The 15,758-nt window shown below is 48.5% G+C and overlaps 1 protein-coding gene across 1 annotated transcript in view; it reads right to left on the reverse strand.

Annotated features, from left to right (window-relative positions):
• The window catches only part of LOC135256145 (nuclear factor of activated T-cells, cytoplasmic 3-like), an 81,521-nt gene that overhangs the window by 17,744 nt on the left and 48,019 nt on the right, over positions 1-15,758 (reverse strand). The window contains exons 6-9 of the mRNA XM_064337988.1: positions 14,677-14,817; positions 7,552-7,607; positions 7,202-7,328; positions 2,847-4,394 (exon numbers count right to left, since the gene is read on the reverse strand). Coding sequence (XP_064194058.1) covers positions 2,847-4,394; positions 7,202-7,328; positions 7,552-7,607; positions 14,677-14,817 — 1,872 coding nt within the window. The remainder of the gene's footprint in view (positions 1-2,846; positions 4,395-7,201; positions 7,329-7,551; positions 7,608-14,676; positions 14,818-15,758) is intronic.

A 15,758-nucleotide genomic window follows, 5' to 3' on the forward strand; every position in this document is an offset into this window, starting at 1 on the left:
GGCACGGCCATTGCTCCTGATATTTTGCGAGGAACTTCTGGGGGGCATGAACTCGCTTCTTTTTAGTAGGTCTGCTGCTCTCAATTTCAATTTTTCAATTTAAGTTGCTTTACTGGCATGAAATACAAATGTGATCATTGCCGAAGCATACATATATAATATGTAAAATAATAATAATATTAAAATAATAATGATAAATGTAACAATATATAACAATAACAGCATTGACAGCAACAGAAGTAAATCAATAAATATGTACAATGCTCTCTCTCTGTCCTTGTTAGTATCCTCGTCATCTGACGTCATGATTATTTTCTAACTGCAAGGCTGGTCGGGTGACTGGCTGCAATAATAGGAATTATTTGCTACGTTAGCAGTCTATAGTCAAATACCTTTGCAGTGGTCACTTTGCTCCAACAGAGCGTGCGCGATTCAAAGTTTGAACAGGGAGTCTCCGTAGCATTTGAGTTACTGCAGCTAAATTACTCCATCAGTTATTCACACGTCTCGTAACGAGGCTAAGTCGTATGCGAGCTACTACTACGGCTAACTATATACACACATTTATCTCATTAGGATATACCCCTTGAAATGCATCATCTCGTAAAGTTACTGAACATGTTGTAACGGTTTATATGTTAACATTACGGTCACATTTTTGTGCTTGATTATTACTCCCCACTTCCCATTTTACCTCAGCAATGCAGCGTTACGCCTCGGTGGATAATAAAGTACCGCTGCGTATCAGTGGATGTTGAGTGGGTCAGGGAGGGGTTACAGAACCACAAGCACCAGGACGTAGCATCTGGTTCAATCCGAAGGATGTAGTTTAAATACCGAATAAATGTACGGTATTGTTTTGTATTAACTGATTGTCTTCCGTAATTACATTACAATAATAATTTTTTTTTTTTGCGTAGTTTCAGCTGGCATTTCGTACCTGCGCATTTTGACCAAGAATTGCGTGGTTGGTACACAAAATGCGTGCAGGTTGGCAGGTCTGAAATAGTTTCATTTATAAACTAACATTATTTATGACGCAAGACTAACAGACTGCTCGAGCTGCTAAACCGAATGCCTATTTGTAAGCACAGCCAATTTGCTTTGATAGATTTTTTAGAATACTTTACGCTGACTTGCTCATGTTGTACACTGGAAGTGGAGCCTGCTCCTGCACTGACAGTAGCCGCGTTTCCACCGCAGGAACTATACCCCGGAACTAGGAACCTTTTGAGGAACTCAGTGCGTTTCCACCGCAGGAACTAGGGTCTAAATTTAGTTCTGGGGGCTTTGTTTTACCCCCCAAAACGTTCCTGGTCGGGGGGTAGTACTTTCCGAAAGTACAGGAACCTTTTGGGTGGAGCTTGCAGCGCTGAACATTTCTGATTGGTCGAGTACTCGTAGCATTTGTGTTGTATTTATTTTCCGCCATTACCCGCCATGTTTGAAAATATGCAGCGGCAAACCAATTAATTTTCATAATAACAAATCAAACTTGTATGTTATGCGGCGCAGTAGCCTACTTTTGGTTATAGCCTGTCAACGTCTTGGAATTATAACGTGTGCTCTTCTGTTCTTTTCTTGCTTTAGTATTCGTTTTATAAAATGCTAAGCATTCGTGCTGGGACAGCATATTACGTAGGCTACCAAAACATTCAAACGGATTAATTCGGTTGCTGAATATTTTCTTCCGGATTTTCTTTGTTAGCCCGTTGTAATTGACTCAAAACGTTTGATACAGTTATGTGAGGTATGCGGTAGTTCTGCATAATTTACATTGGTGATACAGTACAAGCAAACTGGAAATCACCTTCCGCACTTTTTATCCGGGTCAAATAACAGGTTAATTCTAGTAATCTTCCCTTTAGCTTTTTCAGACTGCCGTAATTTTACTCAATTTTACTGCCATTTTTCAATTCCACGAAAAGACCAGGAAGACTATGGACTCATTTATGGTGCATGGTTCGCATCTGGAGGGCACACTTCGCTGCTCGGCTAGCAGTAACTTCGAAGGAAAGCAAACGGTGGCTGTACCACTACTAATTTACATTTTCACGCAAGTCCGAGTTTTCGTTCTATTCTTGTCATTTTGCGATTAGCCTATATGGAATTGACGACGAGAAAGTAATAAAACAGCAAATTGTTTACAACGTGTGCATGTTTTCTGCTGTTAAATAATGTGTTTGAGAGGATATATGAAAATCAATAAATACAAAAGTAACCATATATAGTCATTGTTGGTAACCCGTTGTATATAAGTGGAATAAACCCCTCCGGGCTGTCCCGGTTATTAGAAAATAATGTAGGCTACTTCGGTGGTAGTATGGGGTTACAGAAGAAATCATATGACAGATGGACCGACGACAACGTCAGTGGGCTAATTTGCCTAATCTTCGCGGTACTTTAGACCCCGGTGGAAACGCAGACAACCATTGGCTGAAGGAACCTTTTAGTTCCTGGTAAAGTAGTTCCTGGGACTGAAAGTTCCGGGTAATTTTGGTGGAAACGCGGCTAGTGTTTACCCTGGATAGGATCTCAAACGGCCCTCGCGTTGCACTCTCCTGCCCTCCGATTGGCTCAGTGTTCAGAGGGACAGCCAACCGACGACCTGCATGCAGACCTAGGGAAACGGCAGCACGCCGCGACCGTCCGCGACCGACTTGCGGCGCAGCTGGTCTGAGCCAACCTTGCTGTAGGTCATCGCCGGTTAGACGTTTGAAAACCCTCATTCCGCAGTGTTGACTGATACATGTTGACTGTTGACAAAAGACTGCTGACAAACTGATGACGGTTGAGTACTGTGAAGTCACCAGGAACCCTGAGTGCAGGGACGGGGGGGACCTTACCGTCATCCAGCGTGATGTCCTGCAGTCCGATGGAGCGGAAGGTGGGCTCCTTGTCTTCTGGCTCCTGTTTGATGCTCGGTCGCTCCCCATCAGGGGCGAAGGGAGGCTGAGGGGCCAGGGTGTGCCCCAGGGGGCTGACGGCGGAGGGGGAGGGCTGGTGCATCAGGGGGCTGCTGGGGGTCGGGGAGGGTGTGGAGCCGGTGGGGGACCTGTACGGGAGCGAGTGCAGCTGCGGGGAGGAGGGCCCGGAGCACGAGGACAGCCCCATGGGGAGGGGCGAGGTGGTGGGGGAGGGGCAGGAGGCGGAGCTCTGGGAGCCGGAGCGGTAGCCCACGGAGTGCTGCATCTGGGAGGGGGCGGAGCCATGGGGAGGGGCGAGGTGGTGGGGGAGGGCAGGAGGCGGAGTTCTGGGAGCTGGAGGGTAGCCCAGGAGTGCTGCATCTGGGAGGGGACGGAGCCATGGGAAGGGGCGAGGTGGTGGGGGAGGGACAGGAGGCGGAGCTCTGGGAGCCGGAGTGGTAGCCCAGGAGTGCTGCATCTGGGAGGGGGGCGGAGCCATGGGGAGGGGCGAGGTGGTGGGGGAGGGATAGGAGGCGGAGCTCTGGGAGCCGGAGTGGTAGCCCAGGGAGTGCTGCATCTGGGAGGGGGACGGAGCCATGGGGAGGGGCGAGGTGGTGGGGGAGGGATAGGAGGCGGAGCTCTGGGAGCCGGAGTGGTAGCCCAGGGAGTGCTGCAGCTGGGAGGGGGGCGGAGCCATGGGGAGGGGCGAGGTGGTGGGGGAGGGACAGGAGGCGGAGCTCTGGGACCGGAGTGGTAGCCCAGGGAGTGCTGCATCTGGGAGGGGGCGGAGGCATGGGGAGGCAGTGGGGGGAGGGAGGGCGGGCTCGGGAGCCGGTGGGCAGGAGTGCTGCACTGGAGGGACGGAGCCTGGGTGGTGGGAGGGGACCGGCGCCGTGCAGTGGTAGCCCAGGGAGTGCTGGTGAGGGGGCGCGTGGGAGTGCAGGGATTGGCCGGGGGCGGCGCTGGAGGCCATGGTGGGAGGGTGATACACCATGCCAAGGCCCAGGGGATGAGAGGCGGCAGGGTCGGGCTGGTAGGTCATCCGTTCGTAGGCCGGGGATGAGCCGGCACTCATGGGAAGACTGGACTGGCCGTTGTACGCCAGGTTGTGCTGCATAGGCTGGTACGAGGGTCTGGCGGGCGGGGGCAGGGGCAGGGCCCGGGCGGGGTGGAAGGCGGGGGGCGGGCTCATCAGCTGGCAGTCGGAGCCTGCGCTCAGGCCGTGGCCCTGGAGACCCGGCAGGTGCTGGAAGGAGGCGGAGCCTGCGGGAGAGTAGGCGGGCTGGGGGTGTGTCAAGCCGGGGACCAGGCCTCGGGGGGGACTGGCCAGCAGGCTGTCGTGCACTTGGCCTGAGTCGGGGGGAGACAGCTGGTTCCTGAGCAGGTGGAGATTGGGCTGGCTGGGAGGCGGAGCCAGGGCCATGGGCGGGGGCATGGAGGGGGCGGCGGCCACATCCTGTTCGTCTCTCTGCTCCTGCTTCACCAGAACTGCAGGGAGCAAACAGGTGGACAGGGAGACATGTCACCCCCAATATGTTCATATGAATGAATGGCTAGTCCAGCTAGTATAATTATGAGACTTGATGTTTGACTTTGAGAAACCATGGTGGTCCAGCAATGTGTCTCTCCCAAAGTTGGAATGATGAGCATTCCCTAAAGTACATTGCTGATAGGGAGGTGAATACCACTCCAATTGCACAGCAGATCGGTCAGTCCGGATTTTTTTAGAAGCAGGTTAGCACACCACCAGCAGGCAGCTTATTCTCAGTACACTACCCTGCTTCTCCTAAAACCTGGCATGGCTCAAACGTCAATGTTCCCACCCCTGAAGCAATTTTTGTAACATTAACAAAACAGCGGCCATTGGAAAGCCATTTCTTTAAGTTCAACATTGTAAAGCTGCCTTTTCCACCGGGAAACAGATTTTTAAAAACGTGGCTACTTAACAGAAAGAAAACCTAGTTTTATGTTTACTTTAGGAATACTCTAGGGAACCAGACCGTAATAGTGCTAATAAAACAACATCACGTATCCCAAGGTAATGTCAAAATCCTCAAACCAGAGAAATTAAACAATTAAATCATTACTGTGCAAGCAGTCTCACTGCACAAGGGCTAAAAATGACATATTTTGGATGTTTCAGCATGTAATACCTGTAACACATTATAACCATGAAATACAGGAAAACAGCCATGGAAACCAACCCTGTTCTTGGAGATCTACCATCCTGTAGGTTTTCATTCCAACCCTAACAAAGCACACCTCATTTGACGGCTAGAGATCTTGTTGAGCTGCAAATTAGTAGTCAGGTGTTCCAAATTAGGGTTTAAATGAACCTACAGGATACATCCGCAGGAACAGGGTTGGTTATCACTGGAATACAGTAAATGTACATTCAGAAGTCACCTCCATTGCCCCTCTGCTTTGTTGAAGCACTTCATGTGGACAGATTTGCTTGCAAAGTGAAGAGCACTTTTTGTGTTTCATCTCCAGTTTGGGAACAGGGCACCGCAACAGTAGCCATTACCCGATCGGTAACCTATTTACCAATCTGGTGCTCGTCGGACAAATGTTTCGGGAGATATTTTTATCGGGCGATGGAGCCAAAAGGGGCATATGCTGTTTGTCCTTGCGCCATGCGAGGCAGATCACCCCAGAGCCACCGTAGCTTAGCAACAAACAGGAGGGGGAAAAACAGGTTTGGAACCCCCTGCTCCGTACCGCAGTTTGCCAGCTGGATTGCGAGACTAGCCTTCCGCGAAAAAAAAAAAGAAAAGAAAAGAATCACCGAGGAACGGGAGCTGGCGCGTCCGAGCCCCCGTTTCAGGGCGAGGGGGACCGGCCGACTCTGGATCGCGAGCGCCGGTTAAAGAGGCCGAGCGGGGCTTTCGTTGTTTTCGTGCCACTGGACGCAACCAACCTGGCCCCGCCCCCCCCTGCCATTCCAGGGCCCCCTCAACGCGAGGGTCGCTCGGCGCTCTCCCGAGACGTGGGGGGCCTTCGTTCTGAACGCTTCCTGAGCACGTCTCGCTGGCTGGGGTCGAGGCGGCGGGTTTTAAGGCGATTCTGAAGCGCGCCTCTGTTCCAGATCAGTAGGCCTTCCAGATCGACGCATGTTATATTGTACATTTAGTCAATGGCCACACTTATCCAGGCCAAATGAAATAGCTCACATTTCACATTTCGCCCATTTGGGCAGCTGCACGTATGCTGAACCGGTCCAGAACCCTTGGCTCAAAGGCAGAACTGCCACATCCCACCCGGTACTGTAACTTTGTAGATATGCATCCAGTTCTCCAAACACGGCTGCTCGATTTAAGATTAATTTCAATAAATACTACAACAGCATTTTCTTTTTTTTGCAAAAAAACCCCCAAAAAAAGGAACGAGGACACATTGCCCACATACTCTTTCAAACCACCCTCATACTCCTCTTGGAAAGAAATGCAAATATATATAAATCTGTATGTATATATTTCCTTGCAGTTTATTTTGTGTTTATTCACTATAAACAGAGAAGTTTGGATTGCATTCCTTTTGTATAAAGACTATTGGCAGAGTATGTATGTAGAAATAAGCTGTTAAAAGCTCAGATTTCCCAAAGGCCCTAATCTGCATTTGTGGTCCCCGTATGCCCTTACAGTACACATGAGTACACCCCTGCTACAGTATATAATCCTGCCTTTAACGTTTCTGAGCCTGGCTCACAGAGAGTACGCAGCGTCCAAGCAGTTCTAATGCAAAATCCTACCAGATCTTCTGAAGCACAAGTTAAGGTTTCAAAGACCTTATCTGTAAATGAATTACATTATTCCGGACCTTAAAGAAAATTACAATTAAAATAATGAAATTAATATTCGGGCACCTTCACAAAATGGAATATACCACATTCATAATAACCCACTTTCATGGTTTATGGAAGACCTGTTGTAACTTTGGAAATATTAATAAGAAAAGAGGTAGATAAATTATGTAACTTTGTAAAAACTTTATCAATAAGACAGGAATGAAAAAGACCCGTCGAAGCCAAATGCGTGTAATGGCATATGACACACTTCCAAAAGCAATGGGAGAATCTCTCAAGAAACGAAACACTCCAAATCTCCATGTATGCAGGTAAAACTCCATGCTTCTAAGCTTGATAACCTGAATGCGGAATGCCTGACATCATACCGGTTGACAGGGGAAAGTTTAACCACCAGTCAATGAACGCATCGTCAAACGTCACACTATGGAAATGGCAACATGTCATAATTGGCCGTGGCAGGTGTGAAGTGAGCCCCGATTTACGCTACCTGACAGGTAGCTGAAGCGCTGGGACTGGCTTCGTTTCCTCTTCCCGTTGCACACGTAGAACTGCACCTGGACGGCCGACGTCACCGTCTTGCTGTGGTAGGGGGGCACCTCCACCACGATGTTCGCCTGCGAGGACGACGACAAAGCCCACACTGATCCCGCGCCGAATGCAAATTAAGTTACGCTGATGTCATTGGCTTCTTCTAATCTGCATCGAATGATCCTTATGGTCCAATCTGGTCTAATCTGGTTCCAAATGGTCTTCACAGAGAACAAAGTACAGTCGCTAGCGTTTTTGCACAGCCTGTTTCCGAGGTTACGGTTCGGTGGCAGATTGCGTCGTACTTACTCCTTGGCTTTTCTCTCGTATGATTTTCGCCTCCACTTCCCATTGAGGTCGCCCATCTGTAAAAGAGGATAGGACACCGGTTTAACTGCTGAAGGGCCCTCTCACTTGACCTCCGATGCGACCAGGTGTGAGGTACATACTAGAACATTCCAGCCCCCCATCCCGCCCCCCCCCTCCGCGGACACAAGAGCCTGTTTAAAAACCGTCTGACCCCCCACGAACTTCTGCGTGAACTGTAATTAGGCCCGAAATTTCTGAGTCTGCGACCTGCCGGAAACACCCCAGCACTGTCTGTACGCATCAGGAAAAATTCTTCGCGCCCAACCGTCCTACCCATTAAATTTCCAGTCCAGCCATTTAGCAGGCGCTCTCATCCAGAGTGACTTGCGTGCTTTACAAAACCATCCATTTAAACGGCTGGATGTTTACTGAAGCGAATCAGGTTAAGTGCCTGGCTCAAGGGTACGATGGCAGAGCCTCACCTCGGCACTGAACCTACAGCCTCGTAGTTAACTGTTATGCTACAATACATTTTGAGAGAAATTTGAGTCACGTGTGTATAACACAGACTAATCTTAGTAACATTATACTATCACTGCAAGAGACTCAAAATACTCTGGGAAGGTGACTGGCAGCTTTGCTGCAGAGGAGGTGAACATAATTTCATCAAACTCAAAAAACCAAGTCCTTCCAGAAGCACATATGCAGTTACAATGGCAAGTTAAAACACCATAATTTAAATCCATTACTTTCCATATAACATTTCAACAAATACCTAATGTTATTATAAGTGTACTTCCTTTCGGAAAAAAAAGTCAACATCAGACTATTTTCCCCAAAAATGAAAGGTCCAGTTTCAGAATGGAATTATGCTCCTTCATCCACACTGCAGCGATGGTTCTCAAAAGCTGAAAGCACTTATGTATAACTTTCAGCCCCACTATCAAACAAAACCACTTCAAATGGCGGAAATTTCACAATTTACAATATGACGGTATCATGAAAATGAATTCTAATTGTTTAAAGTTCCAAGGTTGAAAGTATATAGTGCAGCCCTCTTATCTGTATAGTGTATTTTATGGGGGACATACTGTAAAAGAGGCGTATAGGGTTGAGCAAAGCCTGCAGGCCGTCTTATAGCCTGCGTTGTTCCAACAAGATCTTTTTTCCTGGAGCTTCGATCGTCATCGTTTCTTCGTAATGACGGAAACCGCACACATTTCCACAAACGGAAAGAGCTCGCTATTGCAAAAGCTTCTGTGAGCACTGGATTCAGCCAGCACCCGGATGTAAGTTACGATTGACGATACGTGTTTTTCTTCGTTTTTTTTTCCGGTCGATTAGGCTATGTCCCGAAGGAGAATATTTTTTCAGCCGTTAAAAATGAATCGGAGTCTGAAAGTCCCCCTGTTTCCACCGCAGTTAACGTTACGGAAAAAAGAGCCAAACAATTCCATTTTTCATTCCGACACATCCTTGACAGATCGTTGGCTAGGCAACATTCCATAATGTTCCATTTTCCAGCACCATCTAATTACCAGGCTATGAGTTTTGAGGAGCAACTTTGAAACATGCTTCAGAAACACAGGCAGGGAAAACACCGACTGACTGCCAAGCGGAAAAGGCATTACAGTTAAAATAATACAATAACACTAAATGTATATTTCTAGTGGAGCAGCGATTTCCATGTTTACATTTTCATGCACAGCTGCAGTATTATAAATATGTTTTTTCTCTACTTGTTGAACTCACAGAATAGGAAAAAGCTAATCTCGCCAGCTGGTTGTTTCAGAAACCCTAAACCACGTGCAACATTTGGTTAAAGCCTTCCATCACCTTCTATCATCAGGGCTCCCTAAAAGATAAGTATTATCCCCACTTCCATAAGCCAGCCAAGAAACACTAATAAGATGCTGGTTCTCCAGAGCTGAATAAATGATTAAATGACTGAACGAGTCTCCTACTTCAGTGGTGATCTCAGTAGGTTTTTACATGATTTTAGCGATTGTGGGACGATCACGGACACTCATAAGTCTGCAGCACATACTGACTTCAAGTATGCAGTACACAGAAGAGCCAGAGTAAACTGGAAACATGCCCAGACAAGAATCCCTGAGCAACCTGCACAAAACTTGCAGAGTGTCAAAAAAACCTAGAGAAAAGCCCAGTGGAGAGTTCATATGCACCGTTGACTCATGGAAATGTCAGCTGAGGAAAAATGTTGAAGTGTGGACTTGTTATTAATTTACTGCCAAGCAATCATTTATCAACACTCTCATGTGAAAAATTCTCTCCAAGACAAGTCCCTGCTGAAGGTAATGGATTAATACAAAACCACCCATTATCCTCTTATGTTCATCCGCCTAGAAGAAGCGGTAGCACAAAAGACGGGGATATTAAGGCAAAGAAGGTCAGGCCTGGGTCTTCAAATGTGAAGTCACTGTATTTCCAAACAATGAAAAGCAGGAAGAGCAATAAGATTAACACATTGCCTTCCTCAGAACACATTTACAGTACTGTGTTCAGCTCGTCACCACATTATGAGGGGGCGGAAAACTTCAGAAACTAAGCCGACAAACAAATATAAAAGATCTTTTAGTCTCAGCAAAAAGAGATCCAGTTTAACTGATGTTTAAGTGACAAAAAAAAGTGCCATTTTAAGTTTAAGAATCTATTGTAAGTTTAGTTCTGCCAACTTCAGAAAAGACAGCACAGATGGAAATAAACTGTAAATAAGAGTCCTTGCTAACACAAGGAACACGTTTTTCACAGATTTATTCATGTTTGGAGTAGATTATCGGCCCTTATAAAAGAGGCTGTGACACTCACGGAGTTCAAGTTTGACAAAGTGCCCGATGCACCCTAACAACAAGAGGCCAAGCGCTTTTCCGTGTTGAACTTTCTGAAGTTTAAACATTGTTTAATAGTTTTCATTACACACGCGCTAACCTGCAGTCCGAACAACGCCCGCCTTTATGCACACGATGTTCCATTCCCCGTCCCCAAAACAGTCCTTCAAGTTCCCTAAAATGGCTCCACTCATACACAAAAACCCACCCAACTGCCACCCGCGTGTCCCAGACACACATAATAGCAGTCTGCCATCCACTGAAGCCAGCGTTTACCAAAAGCAATCGATCTCCTCTTAGAAATCACAAAAATCTCCATTCTTTTGTTTCTCTTTGGAATGGGGGAACTGATACACGGTCTGCAGTTATACAATATTTATGCTCAGAGCAAACAGAAAGAAATGACTGGCCGTTCTTCAACAGAGCAGGGGCACATGTAGGAGTGGGTTGGTGTCATACACACCCCTGCGTTACACGTACACGCACTCACATTCAGGGGCGTCTTATCTAACACCAATTAGCAAGGCAAGCCTTTTTTTTTTTTTTTTTCCAAACCGCAGCAGATGCACTTTACAGTTACAGGAAATCACTGTCTACGTGAGTTCAAACCCAGGGCCCCTAGCACTCCGGGTGACACTCGTCTCTTCCTGGAAGGCGGACACCTTGGCGCGGCACAGTACGGGCGGCGTGAGTCCAGTCCCCGCGCGATAGGCTTCCTGCAGGTTTTTTAGTTAACTTCAAATCGCCAGCAAGGTGCCAGCCCGTGGGGGCCCCGGGGAGTTGACTTCCTGTCCCTTCATTTCATTTCTTTTATTTGCTTTACTAGGAAATCCTCTCGGGTCATAAGCCTGCTTTCCAGGGAACTCTGGCCTAGACCAAAACAGGCCATCGCAATATGGCACGATGCACAAGAACGACTTATTGATCTGACACTCGTACTTGCTTTTTCTACAAATTTAAATGCTAGTAAAAGTTGTTAATCGGATAAGGTTCATCCAAATATTGAAGCCACGACACAAATCACTATTCATGGCTACAACACTGTTCATTATGCTAGTAAAAAGCATTTGATTACAAATCGGGAAATGGTTCATCCACCTCTGCACACCAGCACATTTGCACGTTTGATCCACTGAGGGCTAGGCACCTGCCTTCATATCAAAGACAGTTTGTTCCATATCTGGGATCCACTGAAGACTACTGATAAATGATACAGCATTAGTCTGTGACACGTTCAGTCAAGAGGCCCAATTTTTACAGTCAATTACAGTTGGCTTGATTATTGGTAAATTTGAACTTTGTCTAAATGAGAGAGATCAGAAAAAACTTTAATTTCCTATGCTGTTGCATCTTAGATGTCCCACTATACGTGCATATATTCATGACAGTCTTAACAGTCTTGTGTGATTGTCTGCCCCATCTGTTCCACGTTCGTACGTTCTACATTACACTTAAAAGGTGATCTTGGCGGGTGAAAACTACAAGCGCATTATCCAATACCAAACGTAACAGCAGTGAATGTTTTTTTTAAATTTTTTTTTTTTAAATCGAGGCAGCCTCTATCTCCCCACCCAACCCACACTGACGCAAACATCTTTATTCCAGACCCTGACACCACCGACCACTGGGCAAAGATGAACAACGCAATTGCAAATGGACGAAGACGGCAGATTCGCACCACAGCTGTCACCAAAACAAGACCCAATGTGTTCAGGGCGGGGCTTGGCCCCAGCAAAGAGCCCTTCCTCAGGGGAGGAGAACTTCTTTTTAAACACGGCCGACATAAGGCACGCAGTGGGGAACCGTTACGCGCTGTTTTAAAAAAAAATAAGACAAGCGCGTCGCGTCCGAGCCGTTCGGTCGGCGGCGCGGTTCTGGCCCCGGCGAGGTACGCCGTGGGCTCGGTTCCCGCGGCGAGCCCCGCGGCTCTCCGCTCGACAGCCTGTCCGGCAGCAGTGCGCGCGCGAGGGGTCCAAATAACACGCCGAACAAGCCCATGTCAAAGGGACCTAGCGCCGCGCTTAGCCTTTCAGGACCGGAGTCGCGGTCGGGTTCGCTTGTGCGGCGCGCGCGCGCCGCTGAGCTAACTGGCGTCACGCTACGCTAATCAAACCTCTTACGCGTGGCTGACCCTACGAGGAAAAAAAGCACACGATTCCACAGATCTCTATGGCCTTCGCCGCTGCTATTGAGCCATTTTGTTTTGATGAAGTGCGTGAGCAAGCAGAGTCGGATTTTCGCAAATCCCAGCCCCGCAGCAGTTTTCCTACTCAGGAACGCGAGGCCTAATAACACGGCTGGGTGCGGCTCCTTCTCGAGCTACCTATGGGCCCGTCCGCAGCGCAAGCGAAAGTTTCCCCTTTTCTCTTGCGTAGCGTGGGCTGATGTTCACTGTGGGGCATAACGGCGTGGTTCCGCGCCCTTCCGCAGTCCGCTCGCTGCCTTTCAGCTGGAATCGATTCCTGGGCGCTAAGGAGACCGTGGTTCCGGTCCGGGCTCGGATAACGTTCCCCGACGTTAGCAGATCAGGGAGAAGCAGAGCGTCGTTCGTTAGGTTGCGAACCCTCGTAAGGACACGCACAGACCGGTTAAAATGCCGCCTTCCCAATGCTTCCCTCTCCGGGCTAGCCTCTACTTGCGTTCATTCGGAGGAGGGGAGCGACTCCGATTAATTCAGCAGGGCTCTGGGGCACTGAAATCCCTAGAATGAACCTGGATCGGTTCACGGAGCGTTGCTGTCAAAAAATAAATAAATAAAAAACCCGCCAAGTGAGTCACAGTGAAGCGTAATCCAAAAAAAATAATCACCTCAAACAAACGAGCGAAATTGGAATCTCGGTTCGCGGGAGGGGGGGGTGCCGCGAGACGCGGACGACGCCGGGCGAGCTGAGGAGGAGGCCTCCCGCCGTTTCCACCGCGCGCGGCGTGCCTGGCGTGCGCGCGGCGGACGCAAGGCCCGAGCGCCGGCGGGGATCTGGAGCCGTCGCCGATAATTTACGGCGCCGTTTGTCTGAACGGAGCTGAATTCCTGGCTTTTTCAGGGGAAGATCGTAAAAGGGAGTAGTCGACGCTTCCACCGCCATCGCCGTAACCGCACGGGGACCGGGTTCGACAGTTAAAACTGGTGTGAGTTATTGCCCCGGCGCTTCGTTTTTTAAACGCGGGGAACGGTGTTTATCGTAGCGACGCGGCACAACAGCCGCGTGGCTGAGGGGGACGGGGGGGGGGACGGGGGGGCGGGGGCGGGGGCGGCCCGGGTGTCCCGGGGGCTTGTGGGAAACGGGCTCAAATACCAGGTGTTACACTGGCTGGCTTCTGTGCCCTGAAGCGAAGCGCTTTCCCTAGTTTAAAAAAAAAAAAAAAACCAGCTGTCTGAATAACGAATGAGAGCCACTGTTTTATGAGAGTGGCTGTTTTGGAGCAAACGGAAACCTATTCATTGGAAAGACGGACCGTATAAGATCTTCTGTGCTCCTGCTCCTCAGCTCTAAAAGCACCGTGACACGATTTTCACCACCTTGTTTTTCACAGACCGACTTGATAATGAAACAAGGCTTCTCTTTGAAAAATGATGCAACACTAAATCAGACTGAAGAAGTCAAAACATTTATTTGTAAACAGTTGTTTATGACAGTTGGCATTGCTCAAAATAGGGAAAATAGAAAGAAAAAAAAACAATACATCAAACTGACGAGTTATACTTGGAAACGTCTGTGAGATAACATCACCTTTTCCGACACTGATATTCCACTCTGTCAAAGCTTTCTTCCCTCTGACTATCATGCTTCACACATATATCTTGTGAAAAAGTGCTGACCCTAAAAGGAGCGTGGAATACACTCAAAATCAGTCAACAGGTGTGTCATTGCTCCTAATCCTATTGTGTATGAACTTTCTTCCCTTATCCACACACTTCCCTTGGGCATTTTGTGGCCTGGATACATGGTTTAAGCCTGAGCATGGTCTTCCGAACATTTTGGAGGAACACGAGCTGTAAACAAACTATAAATGCTAACAAGGCAGAGCAGATATAAATAATAATATAAATGTGTTATTTTATGCACTTGCTGAAAGCTGGACTGGAACAAACCCACTCTAAAACCATCCCAATTTATCACAAAAAAATGTTTGTCATTTGTCATTTGTCGGAAGGATTTGGTCACATGACGGTGGTGTTTTACATGCTGCGAGCCCTGTGCATGTGAATGTGAAACTCTGTGGCCGAACGTAAGAAAGCAGAAAGAACGTCGAAAGTTTTTTTTTTTTTGTTTCTTACCGGGTCCCTTCTCCAGGAACACCACTTTGGACTCGGGGCAGAAGTTGGAGCCCGTGATGGCCATCTCCTCCCCTCCGTTGACGGAGCAGCTGGTCAGACTGCACTTGTCCACCTGGGGCAGCTCTTGAGCAGAGCGCTGGGCTACAACAGCAACGAAACAGAGAGCAAGTCAAGCGCTGTAGCTCAAAAAGCACGCCGGCGGGCAGAGAGTCCTGACTGCCTTCGGAACGGTCCAGAACAAAGAGTTGTGATCGCTCAGACCTTTCCACAGGCACTGAGCTCTGACTGTTCCGGATCTTTCTGCAGCATTTTGCACAGTCGCCTGCCAGTTTATCCTTTCCACCATTCGGGGGTTAGGGTTTCAGCCTACGGCCCTTAGCGTCCCGCACACCGCACGACCAAGATCCCCCTTGGCAAGGGAACTGACTGCACGCCACGCTTCGCCGAGATCTTCCTGGATGAAGATGCAGAAGCCTGAAGCTGGACCTCACAGAGTCATAATGGCTCTGCCTCTCTTCTCAAACGCGTCTCTGCGATTCCAGGAAAACGTCAGGCGTCCCCCCCCCCCCCCCCGGCTTTGGCAGTACGTTCAGCGCCTCCCTCAATAACCAGATCACGGGAAACTTTGTGACTGGCCTGGTTTTGTAGGTTTCTGCTCGGTAACATTAGAATGTCCGACCGTTCCTCGCCACCGAAGCGGCTCGACTGCTGGTCATCTGTCGCTACCACCGGGGCATTTCAGCTCTTTTACAATGAGGCTACTCCATCATGGACACTCGACCCATTCATCAAATGTAGCTTCTGGCCAATCAAAAGGCGGAACTCATCCAGTGAATAATTAGACCCTGAGTGCCACACCAACCCTGGACACACCTTCCTATCAGCAAATGATCTGCACCCCAAGCCCATCTGTTTGGTTTCCTCGCAGGTCGAGCCATCAGAGTTGCTGACTGAGTGCCAAGCCGTGACCACGCTGTCCCTGCTCTCCTGCCCAAACGACCAGGCTTCTCACACGTTCGCTATTTAACATCCATGCTGGCGGTCACAGGGAACCTCTCTGCTCACAAATGGGACAACAGTCA

The sequence above is a fragment of the Anguilla rostrata genome, chromosome 5, assembly GCF_018555375.3.
Source record: "Anguilla rostrata isolate EN2019 chromosome 5, ASM1855537v3, whole genome shotgun sequence".
In the NCBI taxonomy this organism is placed as follows: Eukaryota; Metazoa; Chordata; class Actinopteri; order Anguilliformes; family Anguillidae; genus Anguilla; species Anguilla rostrata.